Source organism: Drosophila yakuba, chromosome X (assembly GCF_016746365.2).
Source record: "Drosophila yakuba strain Tai18E2 chromosome X, Prin_Dyak_Tai18E2_2.1, whole genome shotgun sequence".
In the NCBI taxonomy this organism is placed as follows: Eukaryota; Metazoa; Arthropoda; class Insecta; order Diptera; family Drosophilidae; genus Drosophila; species Drosophila yakuba.
In genome coordinates, this window is record NC_052526.2 from 890894 (window position 1) to 915041 (window position 24148).

A 24148-nucleotide genomic window follows, 5' to 3' on the forward strand; every position below is an offset into this window, starting at 1 on the left:
CGATGAACCGCGCCGATACTATCGATAAAAGCCTGCTGAGCAAGCACTTGGCAATACTATCGCAAGTGGGTAACGCCGCCCTAGAAAAGCGATAACACCGATGATACTTCCACCTCTAGCATAGCGTATATGAGCTACATATATACAAATATAAATATAATGGAAATATAAGAATTTAACCAAACTCCGGCCGTAAAATGAGATCCTCTGAGCCCAGAGCCTAGCCAACGATCTCAGCAGAAAGTGAGTGAGCCGCAAGCGCGGAGGGAGCGAGAGAGGAAGTGGATTGCACACAAATTGCACATTTTGGTATTTGGTGCCGTTCGTCCGCGGCAATGATGCCCTACAATGTGCGAAACGCCGGTGGCGGAAGCGTTGGCGGAATCCTGCGGCGCACTGGCCAAGGATCGGGAGCCGGCAGCACGATGCTAAGCAATGGAAACAGCGCGGGCGGACAGGGAGCCGGAGCGGTGGGCTCCTCGAGCGTGGAGAACCACAGACAAACGCCGTTGGAACTCCTCGTGTTTGGCTACGCCTGCAAGATTTTCCGGGATGACGAGAAGGCGCGGGAAATGGACCACGGCAAGCAGTTGATCCCCTGGATGGGCGATGTAAATCTCAAGATAGACAGGTTAATAATTGGGACTAACCCGAGCATTAATTATACGATTAATCAGTACGCACACCACTCCCACACCACACACACACACAGACAGACACAGCCACATGCCCACCCATATCGTGTCCCGTTAGGACCACACTCCCACTCACAGCAGCGGTCAAAAAACTAGCGAAGGTAGCTAAATAATAGTCAAGTCAATAGTTTTGAGCAAGGAAACCATTTGTGCATTAGCGGACCAATTCCGTCGCCACTTGTAGCTCCATTTTGGATGAGTCCAAACAAAACTGAGTCAATTTTTATTTCATAAAATCAAAATTAGCCCTTTTTATTCCGCTTCAAACCGATCGTCTGAGTAGCAATTTTCTAAGTTTATGTATTAATTTCAAACGGCGAAATGCAAACACACACTCACACACCCACACACCCACACAAGCAAGACACACACGCACACACACCATTGTAATAACAGCTCTTTTCAGTGCTTCTCAAACTGTAATCTCTATCCATATACAATTTGAAAACTGTAATTCTTTGCCCATTTTAAATGTAATCCGATTAACTTTTTAGCCACCGGAGCGGTATGTATATGAACGATCTCTAGCCTTAAAACCTAATCTAATCTGAAACTGCATTATATATATACTATATACCGTATGACTATCGATATTGTGTAAATGCGCGCGAGTGTGCGAAGCAAATGGGGAGATTTCCAAAGGAGCGACCCTGCCCCTGCCCCCCGTTTGTTTCGCCCGCCCCGTTTCGCGTCGCCCCTCAAAATTGCCACGCCCACTGATAATGCTTCTCTCTCCTCTCTGTTTATATTTCTCTGCTTGCTTTCTTTCGGCTCCACGAACACCAATCACCAATGCCAATACCAACCGTCACCATTGCGACCTGCGACCACAGATACGATGTGCGTGGAGCCCTCTGCGAACTGGCGCCGCACGAGGCGCCACCAGGCGGATACGGCAACCGGCTGGAGTACTTGAGCGCCGAGGAGCAGCGCGCCGAGCAACTGTGCGAGGAGGAGCGCTACCTGTTTCTGTACAATAACGAGGAGGAGCTGCGACTGCGACAAGGTGAGCACCACGGTGGTCTGGTAGTACCTCCAGATCCAACGATCCGGGCAGGGGTGTCGATATCCCAGAGATCTCCATTCCGAATGTGGACGGATGAGATTTCTGGAGCACAGCCAAAACGTGTCAAGTGGGCGGTGGTAATACTCTATTCCCGTACAAGTATTGTTGAAAACTGGCTCTTTATGTTGCATGACATCAGATTGCCAACACATGTGTGTGTACATATCGACACCCCGAATCCCGAACTCCTCAAATTGTAAATTGTAAATTACAAGTACTGCAAGTGTCAAGAAACGCAAAGTAACAAACCCAAGTAGCAAATCGCAATCGCAAATCGAAAATCGAAAATAACTTGAAACAAATCAGTACCAATCACATCAAATCCAACCACCGATAAAACCGATAAAGAAACCACCGACATCCCCTCGATAATTCCAGAGATAATTCCGTTCTTGGAGCAGGTAAATACGTAATCCTCACTTCCTGACAGATTAAATCGTTTCTTCCAGGTTGTATTAGCTGATTAGCTGGAGCGCCTTCAGGGTTCTTGTCAGGGATCCAGATCCCCAGATCCCCAGATTCCCAGATCCACATCCACATCCAGGAACCCAGTGGAAGGCTCTGTGAAAGCGATTTTTGTTATCCAGCCAACCTTCCTCTCTCTCTCTCTCTCTCTTCCTCTCGTTCGCCTCTCTCGTTCGCATCAACTCGAATACGTTCCTCTCGCTCTGATTCGAATTAGTTATTGCTCTCACTCGGCCCGTACTAAAATCGCACCACTTTGTGTGTTCTCTGCTCTTCTTTTGGCCAATTCGCGGATCCTGCAGAAGAGGACCTGAAGCGACTGCAGCAGGAAACCTCCGGCGGCAGCTACAGCCAGGTGGGCTTCCAGTACGATGGCCAGTCGGCAGCCTCCTCCACTTCCTCCACGGCGCCCTCCCAGCTCTCGCCGAACTCCGAGGAGAGCGAGCTGCCCTTCGTCCTGCCCTACACCCTGATGATGGCACCGCCCCTGGACATGCAGCTGGTGAGTGAAAGTCGAAGATCAAACGATTAAGATTATGATTAAACCATTCTCCATTGCCGTTTCAGCCGGAAACGATGAAGCAGCACGCTATTATCGAGAAGACTGCGCGCTTCATCGCCACCCAGGGCGCCCAGATGGAAATTCTGATCAAGGCAAAGCAGGCGAATAACACGCAGTTCGACTTCCTGACCCAAGGCGGATACCTGCAGCCCTACTACCGTCACCTCTTGGCTGCCATCAAGGCAGCCAAGTTCCCGCCCGCACCAGAAACTCCGTTGGAGCAGCAGAATGCAGACAAGGAAGCACACTCGGCGGACGACGGCAACGAGGATGTCGCGGGTGGAAGGCGGAACCCCAACCAAGTGGTCATCACGGTGCCCACCATCAAGTACAAGCCCTCGGCCAACTGCGCCTACACCCAGCTCATAAGCAAGATCAAGGGCGTGCCCCTCCAAGCGGTCTTGCTGGAGGACGAGTCGAGCAATCCGGGAAACTCGCAGCACTCGGGCGGCACGGCCTCGCCCGCGCTTAGCTGTCGATCCGAAGGCCACAACAGCCAAGGTGGGGAGTTCACGCCCGTGCTGCTCCAGTACAACGGGAGTACCTTCACACACGAGGAGGAGTCGACGAACCGGGAGCAGCAGGATGAGGCCGATGGCGGCAGTGGCGAGCCACCGCAGGTGGAGCTGCTCAAGAATTCGAGTGCTCTGGCGTTGGCCCAAAACTACAGTTCCGAAAGCGAGGAGGAGGACGATCAGGTTCAGCCAGAAAAGGAGGCGGAAAAGGTAGGCGTTCTCGCAATCAGCTGTCAATTTATATAATCTGTTTCTTTTGTCTGTCAGAAACCGGAGCCCGTGCTAACGTTCCCCGTTCCGGAGGAGAGTCTAAGGCACATTATCGACAAGACGGCCACGTACGTAATCAAGAACGGACGCCAGTTCGAGGAGACCCTGCGCACGAAGAGCGTGGAAAGGTTCAGTTTCCTGCTGCCGGCCAATGAGTACTATCCATACTACCTGTACAAAGTGACGGGCGATGTGGATGCGGCTTCCAAGGAGGAGAAGACGAGGAAAGCAGCAGCCGTAGCTGCCGCCCTGATGTCAAAGAAGGGCCTAAGTTTTGGAGGAGCAGCAGCGGCAGCGAGTGGAAACAATGTGGATAAGGGTGAGTGCAGGAGAACGTGATTTCCCGGAATCGGTGTTTAATTTGTACTTGTTTCGCTAGCTCCTGTAAGTTTCTCCATACGGGCTCGGGATGACCAAGGTCCATTGAAACACACTTTATCGCAGGAGGCCAGCGACGAGGAGGGCAGTTCGAGTGCCGCGGTGGAGCACGTGCGACCGGGCATGCCAGATAGTGTGCAGCGGGCGATCAAACAAGTGGAGACGCAGTTGCTGGCCAGGACTGCCGGGCAGAAGGCTAACGCCACGGCATCCTCCTCCTGTTCCTCGCCGCAAAAAGAGCAGCGGCAAGGTACGATGTAGCTGTGTACTCTTTTAGTTTTCTATTAATAATGGCGCTACTTTTTCCTGAAGCTGAGGAGCGCGTTAAGGACAAGCTGGCGCAGATTGCCCGCGAGAAGCTGAACGGTATGATTTCCCGCGAGAAGCAGTTGCAGTTGGAACGGAAGCGCAAGGCCATGGCCTTCCTAAATCAAATAAAAGGTGAGCACAAAGTAAATCAAACGATTCTTGTGTATAATCTCCTATCTTGTATAATTTCCACCAGGTGAAGGTGCCACTATGGGCTCTGCTGCGCCTGTTGTCGGTCCCAATCCTCCAGAGTCCGCAGCGGGAGCTGCGACCGCCGACAGTGATGAGGAGTCTGGCGACTCTGTCCGTTCCATACCAATTACCTACTTTGGGCCCGACGACGATGACGAAGTTGCTGATCAGAGGCCTGAGGTGCGGCTCAAAAGGAGCGCGCAGGAGGATGAGGAGGACGACGATGAGGAGGATGGCGGCGATCTGGAGAAGTACAACCTGCTCAATGACGACAGCACAAACACCTTCACCAGCAAACCCGTGCTTCCTCCCACCGCTGCTCCACCTCCTCCTGCCGTTCTCCTTTCTGACGACGACGACGTCCAGCTTGTGGCAACTACCTCATCGCGGTCCTCCAGCTCGCGCCATCGCAAAACCCACCGCCGAAGCAGAAGTCGCAGCAAGCACGACCGCAGCAGTGGCAGCAGCGCTTCTAGCCGAGAGTCCTCGCGCCGACGGCGGCAGAAGAGCAGCAGGCGTTCCAGGGAGCCATCATCGATCCCGCCACGTAAGTCGCAGCAGCCGTCAACGCAGCGAACAAAGACCCCCAAAAAGAGGAGGCGGAGTAAAAGTAGAAGCCGCTCCAGGAGCACTCGGCGCAGCAGGAGCAGAAGCATACTGAGAACCAAACGGCGGAGCAGATCGCGCAGCTCCAGCGGCCGCAATGCGGAACAGCGACGCCAGCAGGAACGACGGCGCACGCCCACCAAGAAGTCCCACAAGCGGCACAAGCGACGCAGGCGCAGCAGCTCCCCCTGAGAAGCATCCGCATCCACCTCTACATTTCAAAGTTTTTTGTAGTTCACAAGTTGTATCAAATAAACCACCAAGATATTTTTGTAAACCCGCGCTGTGGTTCCCACAAAGGCGATGGGACTACGTGGAAGTGAATCCCCCATTCATGGTTCATCTTCTGCGAAGTCGACTGTGGGATGCCCTGCACGCTATTCTTATGTTATGTATGTATGTATAAGTTCAACAAATTATTTGTCAAATCGAGCATCTACAGTCCGAAATGTAGGAGTACGATGCTTTATTGCTAATTTGTATTTTAATGTATTTTGTCCCCTGTTGACCAAGTGTAAAAGTAACCTAATTATCCGTGCCAGTAGCTGTTCGATCCCAAAGTTCCAGCGCCAATACGCCAATGAGCTGCACGGTATACCCTTCCTTCCTGGCTATAAAAGTCCGGTGGCAGTGAGCTCATCGATTCAGTTTACTTTGGATGCCCCGCAAGTCTTGACGATGCTTCGCTCAAACCTTTCACTGCTGATCATCGGCTGTTGCTGCCTGCTTTTCGCCGTCGCCACGCGGACGCCCATCCGTAAGTGCATCTTTCCCCTGGAGAAACCCCAGTCCCACGCCCCACGCCCCTCTAACAAGCCTCTGACATTCCCTAGCGCCACGCAGTTGCCCGGAGAACGAGACCTATCTGACCTGTGGTCCCGACTGCCAAACGGAGTGTGCCACGCTGGGAAAGCCCTGCCTCATCAGGCACATCCGATGCCCCGATGCCTGCTACTGCAACGAGGGCTTCGCCAGGAACGCCGGTGGCACGTGCATTCCCATTCGGCAGTGCAGCGGTGGTGGCTATGGAAACTGAGTAGGCTCTCAGTAGACTAATGCCTAATTAAAAGCAGCTGAAACACTGAATCACTGAATCACTGAAACACTGAACACAAAGCAACGGCAAGACAATAAAACTCGATGGCATTGTGTGTGGCGCTTACAATGATAATGAGGCCACCGCATGGCTGGAAACGAAGCAGCTGGTTTGGCGATTTCGGGTTCGATTCTGATGAGAGTGCAAGTCCGGGCTTCGCAGGTGGTGCTAATGTTTCCATTTCTGGTTCTGCCAGTTGCGGGCTTTTTGATCCACCTGTCGTTGCAGTCAAGAGAGTAAGCCTGAATCTGGAATCAGAGTTCTTATCTCCTCATCGAGAGCGCTGCGTGTGGTAAGTGTGTGAGTTTCAGCACTGCCGCGATACAAAGTGTGCTAACTCTGTTCTATTGTAGCGTGTGTATTGTTAAAACTGAGATGTTTAAGCTGAGATGTTATAACTGAGATCAAAGTGTTAATGTTAGTGTGCGTTGCTTGGAATGCCGCAAAGTGACGGACTTCTAATGGCGGACGAGATGATGGTGTGAAGTAAGGTTAGTGCTGCACAGTAGTACTCCTAGAAAGTAAGTGATGTTAGTGGCAACTGGGAGCTTAAAGCACACTCTAGTCGTAGGCAATCGCAGGATGAAATCCGATGGTGGGAATGGGGGAGGGGGGATCAGGGATATCAGGGAGCCGGACTCTCGATGGCCGTCACCTAAGCCGCGTGGCGCAATCGAGCCGCCGATGACAACAACAGCAAGCTCAATGCGAAATGTAAATGCAAATGCAAATGTTTGCCGTCATCGAGTCGAAAATGTTGGCGGGCGCCCATGCCAAACGTTAATAAACTCCCCTCCAGTAGGAAAAGTGGGCGGGAGGAGCAGTGGGCGGGACGGTCTGCTCGATTTACATGAGCAAACATTTGAAACTACCTCTCCCACTTTCCCTGCCACTCGCTCACTTCCACTTCCACTGCGTTCGCCGTGCGATTTTAGCGGCGCGTGTGGCAAAAAACAAGAACTCGAGCCAACTCGACTATCGGGTACCCTTGCTTAAGTGCAAGTATAAGTATTTCAAACTCCACTTCTACTTGTTAGTTTTCGGTAGAGCACTCATTCCAATTGGTAACCACAAGGTGCGCAGTTCTGTCAGCGTTCTGTCCGAATCCCGACGCCCATGCGACCCGGTTTTCTGGGCGTAAATGGAGGGGGTATCAAAATGTTGGTTTGGTTTTGGATTTGCCATGCAAACATGTGTGTGGGTGAGTTAGTGGGTGCCACCAATAGCCACCGCACCGCGGCGTCCCTTTTGTTTGTCGAAGACGCTGGGAAATATTGCTCAAATTCATTGAATCCCGCATCGCATCGTGATCAGAGGGAAAAAGGAGGAAAGGAGCGCCTGCTGTGCAGACCTGCGGAAATTCAAACGGAATCAAAGTGAAAAGTTCGGTAAAAAATCATCGACACATCGACACACGCGACGGGTGTGTGTACGTGTGTGTGTGCGAGTGTGTGGCCCTCGCATTGCTGATTCCAACTCCTGCGGCAGGATATCATCGGCAGCAGCAAGAATAACACAGCGACTGTCAGTCAATCCTCGAGTGCTCCAAAGGATGCGAGATGGCGAAAAGTAAAGTGAGGTGCTGCAAGGTGAGGTGAGGTGGGGTGAGGAGTGCGTGGCAGGAAGAAGAGTTTCTCTTTGGCAAGGCAGAGAGCCAGGAACACAGGAACACAGGAACACAGGAACCCAGGCAAAGCAAAGCAAACGAACAAACAAACAAGCAAACACCATGAAGGAAAAACAAACAAACACACGAGCAAACAAACAGAGCACGAATAATTTGACTTTATCTAAGCGCCAGTCAACCAATTCCAATTCGCATTACCCACAAAAGGAGTTGAAAAGGGTGCCCTACCCTTTTGCTGCCCTTCCTTCTCTGCCCGTCATACCATTGTTTGTTGGCTTATGCTCGGGGTTAACAGATTTATCCTTCAGAAGGACCCAGAAGGACCCAGAAGGACCCACTTCCTCGGGGACCTCCAGTCAAGTGCTCAAACGCCAGCAGATATCCAAACATTCCTCTGCTGCTCTCCAAAATATCTATCTACTTAAGTATCTAAATTCGGACGAGCCAAAGGCAAGCCACACATATCACTGCGTCTGAATGCGAGGTGTGTTCTATTAACATTGGAGTCTCTTACCATCTCGGATTAATATTATGCGCATCCTTGTTTCGGCCATTCGATCCACAGATCCACAAATGCTTGCCATTGCAAAGCCCTTTGTTTGGAGTTAAATGTTGAATGTTAAATGCTAAATGCTAAATGCTAAATGCTAAATGCTAAATGCCTAATGGATTCTGTTCTGTTGCTGTTGCTCCTTTCGGCTGCTGCGGCTGGCAAAAGTTTGTTTGCGGTTTCCTATATTTATGGCACTTCTTTCGCCACTGTTCTGCTGCGCGTCTCCCTTGGAGGAGGAGTAGTGGCTCCTGGGCCAGGAAGTGGCCCCTCTCTCCCGAGGCCCAAAGTTGGAACTCGATAAACTGAACTCTCGCTGCATTTCTCATTTGTGTTTGCGGCGTGCACTCGATTTAATTGTGCCATTCCGAGACTGGGTGGTGAATCCTTTTTAGCCGGAAAACTTGGACCACTTATCAGCTCTCCGTACACTCGCATTGATAACGACTTGAGTCATGGGTCATGGGTCGTTCGCCTGTCAGAGGAAAGGAATTCAAAGTTGAATCTAGCCATTTAGGCACGAATGTCCTGATTTCGACACGAGACACGAAGCTGTCCACATGACAGAGAGACGTTCGTTCGCTTGCTTGGGATCCTGCTGCCGGCAATAAATATCCTTAAGCTAATTATCATTGGACAAGCGCATCGCATCGCATTGCACACACACATGAGCACACACACACACACATGAGCACACACACACACACATGAGCGAACGGCAAAGCGGAAACGGAAGCGATGGCAAGGCAATTGGCAAATGGCATCCGCTTGACCCCTCGCTTGACCCCTCCTCTTATTGGCAGCTGCAATTAGGCGGTGGCCAAACATCCGCTGCAGTTTGCCACCCGAAAGCTGCAAGTGCCACAAGTGTCCCTCCGAATGGCCTGATTTCGTGTGTCATTTATTTAAAACGCAGCGATTTTGCAGCTTTGCATTAGATTTGCGGCGCAAATTGATTCACTGGCCACAATGGCAACAACAACAGCCATTCAATCGCACTTCATAAAACGCGCAGTGAAGGCAATTGTTTAATTAAAACGAAATTGATAGATTAATTAGCCCGGATCAACTGGGGATCCCTGCTACCTGCGACAATGCAGAAATGCAGAAATGCCAGCTAATGCTGCCACGCCCCTTGCCGCACTCCGCCCACCGCCTGTCGACTAAGTGCTGCCCCTGGCCGCCACGCCCACCAGCGAAACAGTGAGCAGCAATTAATTGAGCTCATTTTTTAGGAATCCCTGCCACGCGCTTCATTTCAATTTGCACTGAATTCCCTTCGCCACTTTCCCCTCTTTCACCCCTCCGCTGACTGCAATTTTCGGTATAATTTTGAACCGAGAATTCGCTCTGCCAGGCGCCCTATGCTGGCCACGCCCCTCCCGCCGCCCGCCCCCTTCCGATGTTGTTTATTGCGCTTGCAACTTCCGCAACAAACGAAGATAAATTGTTACTTTCTTGCTCGCCGTTCGCCGTTCGCTGTTTCTGTTTTTCAGTTTTTAGTGGCTGTCGCTTTTTTTTTTGGCAAGTGTTGCTATTTTTCTGCCCCGCATAGTGGGCTGCAGGGGAACCCTTTGAATGGGGATGGCTGCGTGTAAGAAGCGTATTAATGCGCACTTTCGGGTGATTTGGGGAGCAGTAAATAGCCAATAGAAGCAGCTGCTAAATGTTAAAGAGCTCGACATCGCAATTACTTAAAGTCGATTATGAATTCATGTGATTAGGCTCACTAAACATTAGGCGATTAAGCGATAGGGCTTATCTGCACACCAACGAGTGTTAGATTGCCTTCTGCATGGCTGCCTCACAACTCCGCAACTCCGCAACTCCGCAACTCGGAAAGTCTTTGCTTCCCATCCCCCAAGGGCCCGAAATGAACTCCCTTGATAAGTAAGCCAACTCAGCTCCAAGTTATTATCAAAGGGCTGTTTGAACTGCACTTGACTGCAGTCAGCAGCCAGGCTTATCGTCAAACGTGTATATGTGTTTTCAGTGTTCAGTGTTCAGTTTTCGGTAATCAATACAATCCATCAATAATCAGAACTTAAGCTCCGAGACTTTGATTGGCCGAGTCCATTGCAACTTCTATAATCTGTGTAATTTTACACCTCGGACATGGAACTTTGGAACAAAAGAACTTTGATTTTCACCTAAAATAAGTGTGCTTGCTGCGATGGAAAGTTGGTTGCCACTATAGAAGCTTCTTCTAGATTCCCGCCACATGGGATGTGTGGCACTCCAATGCGGAATACTGATACTGATACTGATTCGATGGCTGTTTGCCCCGACTGATTGCCGATACACAAATACACGAGCACTCGAATTAGGCGGGAGATTGCCTTTGTGGGTCGCCGTAATCTCAGACATTGACCCCTCCGTCGCCCCAGCGGATCGGCAGATAGTGGTGCTACCCACACCAGACCACACCACACACACACACACTCCACACACTCCACACACACCACACACACCACACACACCACACAGCAGAGATAAGAAAGCACGGCTGCGAGCGACAGCTCTCCGCACTTTGCAGCCAGTCAGCGCGAGAATGTCGAGCTGGTCGCTTTGTGCGCTTCTTCTGGCCTGCGCGGTGCACGCCGTGCTTGGATCCGTGGACTTGGCTGCTTCCCTGGATCCCTCGCTGCTCGAGAACGTGGACGTGGACCAGCTGAAGGCCAGCTACCTGCCGCCGGGGCTGCAGAACGCCAATGTCACCTTGGCGGACTTCCAGAAGCTGCTGCAGTCGAAGTGCGAGAAGGCCAATGCCAACTTGCCGAAGGGCTCGGTGAACGGCACCGCACTGGGCAAGTCCATCGAGGAGGCGGGCCTGCAGCTGGTCGAGTGCCTCGCCGGATTGGCCAACGTGACGGAGATCCAGGCGGAGATCGAGGAGGCGAGTCCCAAGGGCGATCTGGACGTGGTCTTCGAGAAGTACTGCCTCCGCCTGCCGCAGGCCAAGAGCTGCCTCAAGAACTTCAACGACGCCCTGCTGCCCTGCCTGACCACGGATGAGAAGGCGCACAACGCGGTGCTGCAGAGGATCGCGGACAAGCTGCTGGAGTTCATATGCTACAAGAACGGCGACCAGATCGCCCTCTTCATCGCCGAGGAGGGACCCGAGTGCCTGCAGCAGAGTCGCGACGGCATCGCCAGCTGCCTGAACTCCTCCTTCGCCGGCTACCTGCCCAAGGCGTTCAGCCCGGAGTGGGACCTGCCCCAGCTGGTCCTGGGCCCGAAGCAGTGCGTCGATCTCTACGCCTTCGAGACCTGCACCGTCACTCTGCTCGAGAAGTGCCGCACGATCACGCCCAGCAACATTGTGGAGTCCATGTTCCGGTACGTGCGGAAGGAGTCCTCCTGCCAGCCCCACATCGACCGGGTCAAGCAGCAGCACCGCCGCGCCCTGCCCCTGCCCCTGACCAGTGGATCATCCGCATCATCCGTATCCCCGCATCTCACCTGGACCTCCGCTGCGAGCCTGCTAATGGCCACTTTGCTCTCCCGACGACTCTCCTAGCTGCGCTTCGCTCCCTTGCCCCTCCCTTTTTTTTGATACTTTATAATTATGTTTAATAAACTTTGCAAAGTCGGGAACGGAGTGGAGTCCCTGCCCGGACGGACTGCCGCCCGGCGTAAGCCGCTTAACGGATTCCCTTTTCCACTCCGGGCAACTGGACAAACAGGCAGTGGGCAGTGGGCAGTGGGTTAAGGCGGCGGGGCCCCTGGTGTTAAGCTGCATAAACACAAGCCTGAAATATGAACGGGGGCGGGTGTCAGCCAGCTGCACTGCGCGAAATTCGCTCGACTTTAGTGGCACTGTGTTTGAATGTAAGGCAGGAGGCTAGATTACATTTGGCTGGCGTTTCTCTCAGTGCAGTCGCACCATATTGCGCTTATCGGACAGCAGCAGCTACAGAAGCTACAGAAGCTACTGAAGCTACAGCTGCGGCAACCGAAACTGTGCAATATAGAGAGCAACACAATCCCAATCCCAATCCGTGTCCGGAGCAGCAGAAGCAAAGCAGAAGCTAAAGCTGCGCCGGTTGAAGGGTCACTCGAACGCGTCTCTTATCGCCAGAGCCAAAGACAAAGACAAAGACAAAGGGATTGCAGGCTGGAAGGCCTTGTTGGGTGGAAGGGGAAAGGGAAGGGGGGAGAAGACAGTGGGAGAAAGTAGGAGAAATGGGGCTTAGCTGGGAACGGAGAATGGAGAATGGAGAATGGAGAAGTGGAGCAGTGGAGCAGTGGCTGGACTCAGTTTCAAACGTAGCGGACGGCAGCGAGATAAGCGAATTGATTTGCGACGAATTCTGTCCATGAAGTACATGGCTTCCTCACTTCCCCCGACTGCCTGCGCTCTAACAACTTATATGAATCACACGGTATTAGTTTCAAGGCGAGTCAGAACGCCGCAATACTCTAGCTTATGCTCTGAATTCCAGTTTGAGTTTGAGTTTGAGTTGGAGTTCTGGCACCTCAACTGAACTCAAGATGGCTGACAAAGTAACAAATCGGTCAAGTTTCAGCAAGGTTGCCATCCGTGAATGGGGCATGCCCCATTCCACTACTCACTATGGCGACTTGGGGAAGTCTTGGCCGGACGGCAAAAAGTGAAACCGCAACTGTCATCATTTCACAGGCGGCTGCAGGCGACTTTTTTCAAGAAACTGGCAAACGGGGAAACCGAGGACAAGAAACTCATCCTGGAGGCCAGTTTCAAGGTAGACGGAGCGTGAAATGAAATAGCTCAGTTCGGTAATCCCTCTCTGCGATATTCCTCCGAAGTACTGGGCATAATTTAAACCAAAGCTCCATGATATTGATATTGTATATGTATATGTATATGTATATCCTGGAAATCGCAACCTGCCCGCCTTCAATTAGTGCTTAACCCATTCGCAGCTAGATTATCGGCGACTCTGAGTAGTTAACCCGTCGCAAGTCCGCGGCTAACAAGTCATAAATGTTGCAAACTTAATTAGGACTGCAGTTCGCCAAGTTGCAAGTTGCAAGTTGCAAGCTGCAAGCTGCAAGTTCCCTCCATCGTCCGCAGTCCATTATTGATGTGAAAAATGCGGAAAATGAATGCGTTTCCGGTACTTTTCGCAAGTTGGCAGCTAAATTGCAGCGGCCATGAATCATTCGCGACTTTCCCGCTGCCATTTTCCACTTTCCACTCTCCCAGCATTTCTCACATTCGGCGATTCGCAGACAAACTTTGTACGTGCCACGCGAACTATTGCTTAAAAGCAGGGGGCGCAGAGGGGTTAAGGGGTTCGGAGCTAGGGGGTTTAGGGTTAAGGGCCACGGCGAGTTGGCTGGCAAATAATTGCACGTCATTGGCCAAATTATTGGCCCTCTATTTGGGTGCAGACAAATGCGAAGGGTGTCCAGCGGGCGAGCAGCCAAGTGGCAAGTACCCTGTAGTGGTGCAACTGGAACCGATTTCTTCTTTCTACATATTTGTACATATCTTGTGTATATCTTTTGTATATATTCTTGTGCATCTGAGGCAAATGCGAGTTGTGGTGTGCTAACTTCAATTGCTAATTTCAATTTCCCCTTCCCAAATGACCCACTTTCCTGGTAGTTATGCCGCTTTCGTTCATTCAGCCTTCATTCAGTGCGGAAAACTAAGGAGTTAAGAAATTAAGAAATTAAGAAAGCAAATACGACGCAAGACAAAGAGAAGAAGTGCCGCCCGCTGCACCTGTCAAATTTAATTAAATATTTCAGTTTTGGAACGGCAAAAGCTGCCACTGCCACCGCCACCGCAACTATCTCTAATTGTGCACGCGTTTTCCATTCCGACTGCCCCTCCCTTTCGCTGGGAAATGGAAAAGCGGCGGAAAGGGGAGAAGCGGAGAAGCGGAGAAGGAGGGGAAGAGTGGAGGAGTGGAGTGGGTGGAGTGGGTGGAGTTTCCACCTGAGGCGGCGGCGGCTGTTGGTGTCCCACGCTTCAACGCTCATTTGCAAATGTTTGGCTACGTGGGGCGGTGTGAAAAGCGCGCAGGGTGGCGGGGGTTAGGAGGGGGAATGGGGGAAAGTGCGGGGCGGGGGGTGTTGAAAGGGTTGCAGGGAAAGCGCAGACATGAGCCCGTGGGGAAATTGCAGCTGCAGCTGCTGACAGATTGAATGCATCTTTGTTTAGGGGTGATGTGAGCGCTCAAAAGCGGTTAAAGGGGTTAAAGGGAGTTAGAGCGGGTTAAAGGGGGTTAAAGGTGGCTTAAAGGGGTTAAAGGGGTCAACTGGGGGCGTGCATGCTCGCAGAGACTTCACTGTATCTGAACTCCACTGTATTCCGATACATCGGCACGGAAATTGGCAAAATTCACTGCAATGAAGCTTGATAACGTGGATGGATGGCACTTTTCCAGGCGATCTCATCTCTTTTCCATCGCTTTTCTTTTCTGCTTTCCATGCGACCTAATGTTGCATGTGTCAATAGTAAACCGCCAGCAGCTGCAGCCTTCAATTAGCCACCAAATGCTGCGACTAATTGATTTTGAATTCAATTTGGCCAGCTGTCGCCATGTCGAAGGAGTCGATAAAGGATTCCCACATTCTCACGCACTTTTATTTAATTGCCATGGGGCTCTTCTCCGCCTCCCCCCTTCACCCCTCTTCAGGCTCTCCACTCCAAGTTTGCAACACTCCAGTGTGCTTTGTCTCCTTGACTTTCACCTTCTCCTCCGTCGCCTGTCTTCTGTGTTCATGTTGGTTTTACGCATGAATGTGTGTGTGTGCCAATGCGTGTGCGTGCGTGCATGTGTGCATGTGAGCATGTGTGTATGTGAGCATGTGCGTGTGTGTGTGGGAGCGGTTGCTGAAAGAAAGGGGAGGTGCGGGGTGGACCGCAGGAGAACTCCGGGGAATATTTGGCATCCACAAGTACGTATACTTTGGGGTCTAATTTGCGGTTGCTGGCGCAGCTCAATTTACAAGTGAGAAATTAAGATGTCGGCGAAACTTTCTCTGCAAACACCTCTGCTCACTCCGGAGAAAGTGCGACGGAGGTGCGGAAGGGAAGGGGGGAATGCTGGGGAGAAAGCTGGAGATTTGGAGAAACTCCTATGTGTCAGAGCGCCACAAATGCAACCAATGCAATTTGTACATCTTTCCTGTAACATATCCCCTTTTTCACTTTTTTCCCCAGAATCCCAAGAATTGCACTCTTTTCTTTTTGGGAGAAAACTCCCCTTGCGAAGTTTAATCGGTTCATGTCCTTTAGCATTGCAAACACTCTTCAATGTTTAGAAAAGTCTTCATTTTGGCTCTGCCACCGTTTTTGGCCAAGTTATAGAGAAAACCCCGTTTGAAAATATCAGATTTTTTACATCTTTTTTTTTCGAGTTTTTGATGCAAAATAATCAGATTTTTTCCGATAGCAGTAAAAATAGTTGTCCAAAAGTAGAATGCCATACCTCGTTGCATTCGTAAGAAAATTCCCTATCCATCTGAGTTGAAAAACGGAAATGCTAATTTTTTCCATTTTTCGAAAATTTTGATGATGGTATCTAGACACAAAGGCGATTGTTTCATGAAATACTTAAGGCTGTTCTCTCCACAATTTGCATGTTCGGTGTCCCTTAAAAGGCTGCATAGTTCCAGTTTGCCACTCGCATGCGAGAATAGCGCGTCTGACTGGAGTAACTAGCGTAACTAGCCTAACTGGAGTAACTATCCTAACTAGCCTGATGCAAATTTGATTAAAACTGCACATTAAATCCGCTGACAGCTGTCGCAAGTCGTCGGCATTTCGGCGTTTCAGGGATTCGGGGTTTCGGGGTTTCGGCTTTCTGTGGCGGCTGCGCTGCGGAGGAATGCGGCCAAAACCGCTGATGACATTAAAGTCGCCCTCGTGCGGTTGTCTAAAAATTATGCAAAGACACTCGACGTCCAGCGGGGGGAGTGCGGGGGTCTGCGGCTGCTGCTGATGCTGCTGCTGCTGCTGATGCTGTCACACACGCTGCGTCAGCGATTTTCGCTTTAAATTGCGAAACTGTAAACTGTAAACACACTGGCATTTCCGTGGCTCCTTTGCGCGGAGTACAGGGTATTTCACGGTATTCCGGGGCATATTCAGCATGGCCAATTTCAGCAGGGTGCATCTCGGCGTGCAGCTTACTAAACAGGGTCAACTAAAAAGGTCAATCTGCTTCAGTTTTTTACGTGAAAACGCAGTAGGTGTCCTTGGTTCGAGTTGAAAGCAACTCATGCTCGCACTCAATGGGTAATCAAAGTGCCCTGTGATTACTTTTGATCACATTAGGGACGATGCAATGCTCGTAACTTATCGTTCGATTAGTTAAATAGCACACAGTGCGGCTGGGCAGTCCTCTCTCTCTCTGTGTTTGGAGTCAAAGGTATCGATTCCTCATGCAGGCACCACGCCCAGGAGTCAATTAGAGCCAATCAGCATCAGCATCAGCAGCAGCAGCAGCAGCAGCAGCAATGTAAGTCTGTAGAGGCATCCAGACCCGATTCCAAGCAGGCGGCTTCAATTAAACCGCATTATGAGCAGATAAAATGCCAATTTCCATAATTGCCCAATCAGTGGAGCACTATTTACTATTTTTCGCCGACTACAAGGACCAAACAAAGATGCTTGATATGCATAAATTGACAGAATTGTTGCGACAGCTCTGGCTGATTGTGTGTGTGTGTGTGCTTGGGTGTGTGTGGCCAGGAACCTTGTGCACCCCAGCACAAGGATTGCCACATTATTTGCTCTACGGAGGACGTGTTCCAAGAATTTGGCAAGAAAATAAACCAATTTGGCTGCAGGAGCCGGATTAGGACCAAGTTTCCAATAGTTGCAATTAAGTGCAACATTTTGGGGTTTTGTTTGCATGTGCCACTGCCACTGCCACAGCTTCCCTTACTCCTGCGCTCGTGTGTGTGTGTGTGTGTGAGAGTGTTTCCGTTTCCGGTGGGGGAATTCGAGGGAAAACTTTGGCTTGGCTTAACTGGCAGGCTTAGTTTTTCAATTAGTTGGATGGCAACGGTGGTCTCATAAATTGTTGTCAAGTGTGGAGAGCCCGCAGAAAGTGGAAAGTAGAGAGGGGTGGCTAAAGCGTGCCACAGAAAAGATAGAAGGGGAAAAATGAAAAATGGAAAACTGAAATTTATTGAAAGGCTACCAATTCATTCGTTTTTTCGGTCGCCATGCCACTTGTCACTCGCCTCGATGGCCAATCAAACTGGCTGATGCGAAGCCCCTAACCGCGTGACCAGCGTCATCCAGACTCCTCCAGCCACATCCTGGCATCACTGGGCATCACTTGCCATCGCTGCGCATCGCCCACTGACTGAGTGACTCGGAGGAGGAGCCCGAAAAGGAGGCTGCTGAAAAGTTGTCCTGCTTTAATTGCTTTTCGCTGTAGCTGCGGTCGAAGGTTCGGGGTTTGGGGTTTGGGGTTCGGCCCGGAATAACAATGGCATTGTGTCAGAGGTCACGCGCTGCTTTGGCGCCTTTTACCCACTTGACTCACTGGTCCCATTGCACTGCTCCAATCATTTGCCATTGGCCGTTTCCATTTCCATTTCCACTTCCGTTTGCCAGGTGGAAAGCGCCCTGCGAAGGCCACCGAATATAATTCAAATATAAACGTAAACTGAGGCAGCGGCAGAGGCGGTGCCTCAGACTAATAAGCAAATGCATTTGTGCCGAGCTCTTGGCCCGGAAAGTGCCCAAATGCCAAATGCCAAATGGCAAATGGCCCTCGTCTTTTCACTTTCCCACCGAGTACCGAATACTGAGTACTGAGTACTGAGTACTGACTGCTGACTACTGAGTACCAAGTGCCGAGTGGCGAGTGTCTCTCTATGTGTGGCGTTTGCCAAATAGCTGCCAGTGCAAATAGCTCACGAAACTACTCAGATACTCAGATACTCGGATCTCAGATATATGCCACATGCACACCACCTTTATACGCATATATATGCATGGGAATGGCAGCTGCACGACACCTAAGTGGAGAGTAGAGAGTGGAGAATGGAGAGTAGAGAGCAGAGACTAGAAGCAAAAGGATAAAAAGCGAGAGGGGCCGTGGGGCACTTGTCTCAAGTAGTGTCGGATTGAGGACCAAGCCCCCCGTTCAGCACCTTCAGCACATCCTTGCCGCCCCTGGCTGCCATTTAACAGTTCCAGGACCAGAGAAGAACCAAGCCTCGTCCTCCGAGTCCTCCGAGTCCTTGGAGGTCTTTGTGCGCCAACTTGAAGCCTCAGCCAAGCTCTCAGTTAAATTATGCGTTAGCTAAGCTTCAGCGGGCGCAAAGGCTCCTCCCTCAATGTATTTAAATACTTTTCACAGACGCATGTCCTTTGACTTGGTCAACGCCGCAATTAAGACGTTCTCTTAAGGCAAAAGACATAGGACATGTGGGCGTGAATTGAAGGCACTACTGCAGTCGAGCATGAGTGTGACAAGAGCTTAGTCTTTTGCTGTGAATGCACAGAGCTGGCAATCCCATCGAGTTGCACTAAATGACTTCAGCGCAAACAAATAAAATATCAATAGCGTCAAAAGTGCAATAAATCATCGGTGCAGCTCCTGGTTGTGCTGACTGTGCTGGCTGTCCTGGTTGGGAGTTGGGAGTTGGGAGTGGGCCAGTGCACCTAGGAGAAGGGAGCATCCGCGTCCGGAACTGCCGGCCAGTCCGGCGCATTCCATTTGACGCTGAAATGGAAAATGGAAAATGCAAATTGTTTGCGCGTCTCACAAAAGTATGCAAAAATAGCTCCGGTCAGAGGTGGTCACGCTCCAGGAGATGAGGGACGTGGGGTGGTGCGATCCAGGTGAGCGGCAGGAGGCGGACGGAGGCGAGACGGCGTCCAATGAAGTCAGGTCCCAATAGCTCTATGGTATACAAACCCTAGGAAACACACTTCTCTATTTTACTTGTCGAACCTTCGTATCCTCTGGTATCTTGTGGAGCTTCGAAACTGATTAAGTTATGGCAATCCCATCAATTCGATTTAAATTCAAATAGCATTTTTTTGATGCCATTAACTCTCCAGCAAGGCTAATTGCATTGTAAATCCATCCACCATCACCAGCCACCAGCCACCATCAACCAGCCACCATCCAACATGGCTGATAATAAAATTCAAATTAAAGTTGTGCAAAAACACAGCTCGCTCCGCAGCTGCACTGCGTCCAGTGTGTGCATGTCCGCAGGCTAAGCAGCTGGCAGCGCTTTGGAAACAGTGTGCACACATCTCTAGGCATAGTAATTATTTGTGCCCGCAGGACGCGGATTCTCATCTCAATCATCGCCATCGAGTTTCCCACTGGGCAGCGCACTTTCCCGCTGCCAAAAAGAACCTGGCATTCTTCACTCTCCATTTTCCATTCGGCGTATCTTTGTGCTCTTTTTCCCCGCTCGCAGCTTTCGTTTTTGATTGCGAGCAACAAACTTTTTCAGTGGCATAAATTTGTCCATATAGTAGACATACATATATATGTATATGTATATGGGTATATGTACGTACATGGGTATATGCACATCTATATACATGCATCGTAAGTACTTATCCAGATATATGTTCGTGGGAAAATGCTATGCATTTTTGGCTCTTCTGCTGGCTTTCGGTGGCGTTGACAATTTGCATTTATAAATTTCGTTTTCAATTTGGACAGTGACCACAATGCCCGTCCACCCGAAAAAGCAAGAAAAAAGCACAGAAAGAGAGAGAGCGCTGTGCGGAAAAGAGACGACGATGCGATTGTTTAGTCCACTGATTGTTGATTTTAATTTATTATTGTTTATTGATAAAATGTTCGCTGCAAATTTGCATAAATCGATAAATAATGGCCTGGCTGGCAACAGGGGAAATTTAGATATTTATTGCATTTCGCCTGCCCCTTTGACCCCCGCAAACCCCCCTTTCGCCACCCATGCGTGCTGCTATGCTTTTGCTTTCAATTTCCGCCGAGCATTTTACCCAATTAACTCGCTTTTGTTGCCTTTGTTTGCATGCCGATTGGCGATTGGCAATTGGCAGCATCATGGCCAGGATATGGGCTAAAAAGGATGATTTGGAACAACAGGCCATCCTTCTTTCCCGTTACCCCGTAACGTTGCCATTTTCCATTTCCCATTTCCCAGCTGGCACTTGGCAGTTGGCACTTGGCGGAAATCGTGTGGCTGCGATCGCCCAGAAGTCTGCTTAAATTTAAAACCCCTGGCCGCAGCTGACAGGCGCAACAAAGGAAGCTGAGATGAGGCATGTGGAGGCGGCATAGCGCTCCATGGTCCTCGATTCTGTTCCATCCTCTGCTGGGAGCCAAGTTGTGATATTATATCCCTTGAAGTTTTTGCTCCTTTCAAGTGACACCAATATCACTAGTTTACAGGAGCATTGCGAAGTCGCAGTATCGGAACTATTAAAGTGTTGCTCCTGCTCGTGTTGTTCGAAGCTCGTGTCCGTGTGGCCCGGTTACGGACAACTTTTGTTTAGCTGCCCCACCTCGTCCCTTGGACGTTTCCCCGCCACGGACCTCGCCCCATTTGGGTCTTGAAACAAATGGCATGCCGCCCCTCCTCGGCTCCTTCAGCCGCTTGGTCCTGCGAGGGACTCTCTCATCTCTTCTGGCATCAACGCTCGCCTTTTGTCTTGCTGCGTTTTCCGATTTCCGTTTTGTGTCTTGTGTCTTGTGCTTGGCTTTCCGGCGAGGAGCAGTTGGGATTCTAGCCACACCCACCATACCCATCACTTATCGCCCCCTTATATATACCCCTTTTCCCGCCCCACTGGACTGTCTGCATTTGTGTGCTTTGCAGGTGTTTGCCCGCCACAGGGAGAAAATAGTGGGTTCTCCTATAAATAGAGCTTTCGATTGAAGGTCGTGGCGAAGCCATAACCAACAGCCAGCATTTGATGCCAAGGTCTTTTGGAGGCACCTACCATGAGTTATTTGCTGTGGCGCAACTAAGACTGCGACTTTGAATGGCAATGAAGCAATTACGGCCTGCTTTTTCGCTTCCCCATTAAAATGAGGTCTGCTGGGACTCTGGCATTTAAGAGCCTCGAAAATGATCGCTTGTTTCTCTGTTTTTCTCTGACTAGTTTTCCGCTTGCCACTTCTCGACATCACGGGCATCCGTTTTCCCTGCAGTGGGCAGCTTTTTTCTTTGGCTTGCTGCTGTTTTTTGCATTTGTTTTTTTCAATTTCTCTGTGTGGCTTGTGGTTTCCTCTCCCCCAGCCCCCATCCCCCCATCCCTGTGACTGCGGACCCGGTCCGGCCGGTGGCTCCTTTCCTTTGTGTTGGCCCCTGTTGGACTACCCTTCCCATTCCCTGGCCTCCTGGCCTCCTGCGCTCCTGCTGTTGCCTATGCATAATTCTTTTATCTCAACCAGGCCGCTTGCTGAGCTTTCTCCCCTGTCAGCCGGACTTCCCTTCTCCCGTTCTCCGATTCTCCGTTTCACCCTTTCTCCGCACTTTCCCAGCCGTCCGTTCGCCTGCACTTCTGCTGCTATTGATGGCTTGTTTACATTGTACCGCGCTCGCAACTCCCAGGCCATTTGTCTATAATTGACTAATCGACAGGGCGGGCGAGAAAAGGAGCACGGGATCTGGATCTGGGGACCCTGCTGCGAAGGCTGCCAGTGTGAGTGGTACACGGCGGACGGATGGTGAATGGTGGATGGTAAATGGTAAATGGTGGATGTAGCCAAAGGAAGTGTGTCATTGGAGCTGCAGAACTGCAGAGCTGCAGACTGCGATAGTTGAGGTTCATAGGAGCGCCACAAGGAAGCTGCCACACTAGTACTTAAAGTTGCAAAGATGGCTTTAAATAATTAAGCCAGTTGTGCGCAACATTTTTGAGTACCCTTCTCATGACTGCCTAAGCTGCGTACTGTGGCTGCTTGGCTGCCCAGAAGAGCTGCCAAAAGTCAGGGCAGGATTGCGGGCAAATAGAGTTGGAGGTGGTGGTGGAGGCGGAAGCGAATTGAATTAGCGCTGAATTCCGTTCTCAATTAAGCGTATAATTTCAATTGTGTGTGTGTGTGTGTGTAGGTGTAGGTGTGCATGCACTGGTGTGTGTGTGTGTGGCCATTTTGATATGACCAGTTGGCGCAAATATTGGCCAGGTGAATGTGTGGGCGGGCGGTCCTGTGGGTGCTGGGTGCGCTGGTCTCGCTGTGCGGTTAATTAGATTGCGAGCAATAATATTGCATGAGCTGGCAATCGGGCGACTTTGCTACCCGTGGGCGGAATAGGGGCGAAGAAGGGGCGTGGCTGGGCTGGGCGGGCGGCGGCTGGGTGCCGGGGGAGGCGGAGTGAAAGTGGCACACACACGCACACACTTCCGCTCACGCAAACACTCATGCGCTGTGCTGTGTACACTTACATGTAATTAGCATTTCCTGTTTGGTTTGCCAATCTTGCACGCACACACCAGCACAATTGCAACTGTGCGTGCTTGTGTATGTGTGTGTGAGGGGGAGGGGGGTGAAACGTAAAAGGCACAAGAGCACGCGGCAGAGACGAACATAATTAGGCTGGCCAAAAATCAAACGCCATCTGCATTCAAATTCAAATTGAGATTGCTGTGCAGATTCTGTTGCATTCGGCATTAGGGATACACTAACAAAAAATATGCAAAGGGATATGGCAAAATATGTGCAGATAATAGTCACAAACTTTTCCAATTATTAAGATACCATGACAGGTTGGAGCGCCACAGAAATCGGCTGGCCAGCGCTCTAAACAGATCTCGCCCACTAAGGAGGCTGAATAGAAGACAACCGAGGGATCTCATATCCCGATCTCCTGTGACAAGGGTCAGCAGAAGCTGACGCTTATCTTAATTCCTATATGTTATCTGTGATTGTTATCTGAAAAATATTAATTATACCATTTTTCTTCTAGAAAGACGATGTACGCCACGACTCACCTTGCACCATGGAAAGGGAGTACTCCACATAATCTAAAATTATATTCCAAAACACACAAATTAAATGTTCCTCTGTAATATAAGCGTTGTAGACAAGAAATAAAATAATTACTTTGTATAAATTAATTCAAGCGCACATATAAGTATGCAGTGTTTTTATTTTTGGTTTATATCTGCCCTAGCTCGGTCGAATGCTCATTTATTGTGTAGCATACTTTTAGGCACACTATTCAACAAATCACATTGCATACTTTTGAGAGATGCTGGGTATTAATTTGGTGCAACTACCTACTGCCATTTCTGTTCGCCTGGTACTTCGAAATTAAAAAGTGGCCAATTCCCCTCATTTCCGATGCGACAAACATGGCACAAGTTTTGGGTTTCAGACACCAGGCGAACAGAATCCGTAGAAAGTGGATGCAAGTTGCTTGAATTTAATTAAAACAGCTGATCCTCTTGCATGATGGCCGCCCTTTTTCATGATGGCTGCCCTTTTGGTCTCTCCAGTCGCCATTACACCAATAGAAAACCAGCGATGAAGGGATACTTTTTTCCAGTCAGCAGGCAACGATCATGTCAGCCTGCCCCCTACACAAATTTATGTTTGCCTGGTGCTAAGCCACCGAGAATTCACAAATCTCGCACAAAATTTCCGACCCGGCATCATTTTTCCCAGTCAAAATGACAATTTTTGGGATCCCAGATACCAGGCGAACAGAATCAGCAGCAAGCAGCAGCTGGCAGCTCGAAATTAGTTGAAGCAGCTGATCCTTTTCATGATGGCCGCCCTTTTTCATGATGGCTGCCCCTTTTCAAAATGGCTGCCCATTGATCTCATTCGACCAATAGGAGAGCAGCAGAACCGTTACTTGGGATCTAAGTGCAGAGCAGTGATGAGCGACCACG

General features: G+C 50.3%; 3 protein-coding genes across 7 annotated transcripts; all 3 read left to right on the top strand.

The window, feature by feature from the left end:
- The first annotated feature begins 113 nt into the window (after positions 1-113).
- On the top strand, positions 114-5335 carry LOC6523878 (protein suppressor of white apricot). 2 transcript variants are annotated; one of them, XM_039377485.1, is made up of 9 exons: positions 114-631; positions 1529-1701; positions 2529-2728; positions 2794-3513; positions 3571-3892; positions 3953-3957; positions 4018-4201; positions 4264-4392; positions 4457-5335. In XM_039377485.1, exons 1-9 carry the CDS (start codon positions 336-338, stop codon positions 5248-5250), a joined length of 2823 nt encoding a protein of 940 aa, XP_039233419.1. In that variant the 5' UTR covers positions 114-335; the 3' UTR covers positions 5251-5335. The 2 variants fall into 2 exon arrangements, with proteins under 2 accessions (XP_039233419.1, XP_039233418.1); XM_039377484.1 differs by having other exon boundaries at positions 3953-4201.
- On the top strand, positions 5310-23385 carry LOC6523879. 4 transcript variants are annotated; one of them, XM_015189874.3, is made up of 5 exons: positions 5310-5450; positions 5604-5815; positions 5892-6446; positions 6508-6645; positions 23218-23385. In XM_015189874.3, the coding sequence occupies exons 1-3, from the start codon at positions 5362-5364 to the stop codon at positions 6092-6094; spliced, it is 504 nt and encodes a 167-aa protein (XP_015045360.1). In that variant the 5' UTR covers positions 5310-5361; the 3' UTR covers positions 6095-6446; positions 6508-6645; positions 23218-23385. The 4 variants fall into 4 exon arrangements, with proteins under 4 accessions (XP_015045360.1, XP_039233429.1, XP_039233427.1 ...); XM_039377495.2 differs by having other exon boundaries at positions 5311-5450; positions 5572-5815; XM_039377493.2 differs by having other exon boundaries at positions 5315-5454; positions 5572-5815.
- Positions 10859-11979, top strand: LOC6523880 (27 kDa hemolymph protein). Its single transcript, XM_002099717.4, has one exon. The coding sequence runs from the start codon at positions 10883-10885 to the stop codon at positions 11849-11851; it is 969 nt and encodes a 322-aa protein (XP_002099753.3). The 5' UTR covers positions 10859-10882; the 3' UTR covers positions 11852-11979.
- Positions 23386-24148: the final 763 nt, after the last annotated feature.

Bases quoted from the DNA above. Each gene is read 5' to 3' on its own strand.
- LOC6523878 (XM_039377484.1), top strand. From the start codon at position 336: ATGATGCCCTACAATGTGCGAAACGCCGGTGGCGGAAGCGTTGGCGGA. The intron at 3,514-3,570 runs GTAGGCGTTCTC...TTTGTCTGTCAG, and splicing joins CAGAAAAGGAGGCGGAAAAG to AAACCGGAGCCCGTGCTAAC. The intron at 4,202-4,263 runs GTACGATGTAGC...TTTTTCCTGAAG, and splicing joins GCAAAAAGAGCAGCGGCAAG to CTGAGGAGCGCGTTAAGGAC.
- LOC6523880 (XM_002099717.4), top strand. From the start codon at position 10,883: ATGTCGAGCTGGTCGCTTTGTGCGCTTCTTCTGGCCTGCGCGGTGCAC.
- LOC6523879 (XM_043207293.1), top strand. From the start codon at position 5,362: ATGGGACTACGTGGAAGTGAATCCCCCATTCATGGTTCATCTTCTGCG. The intron at 5,816-5,891 runs GTAAGTGCATCT...GACATTCCCTAG, and splicing joins CGCCACGCGGACGCCCATCC to CGCCACGCAGTTGCCCGGAG.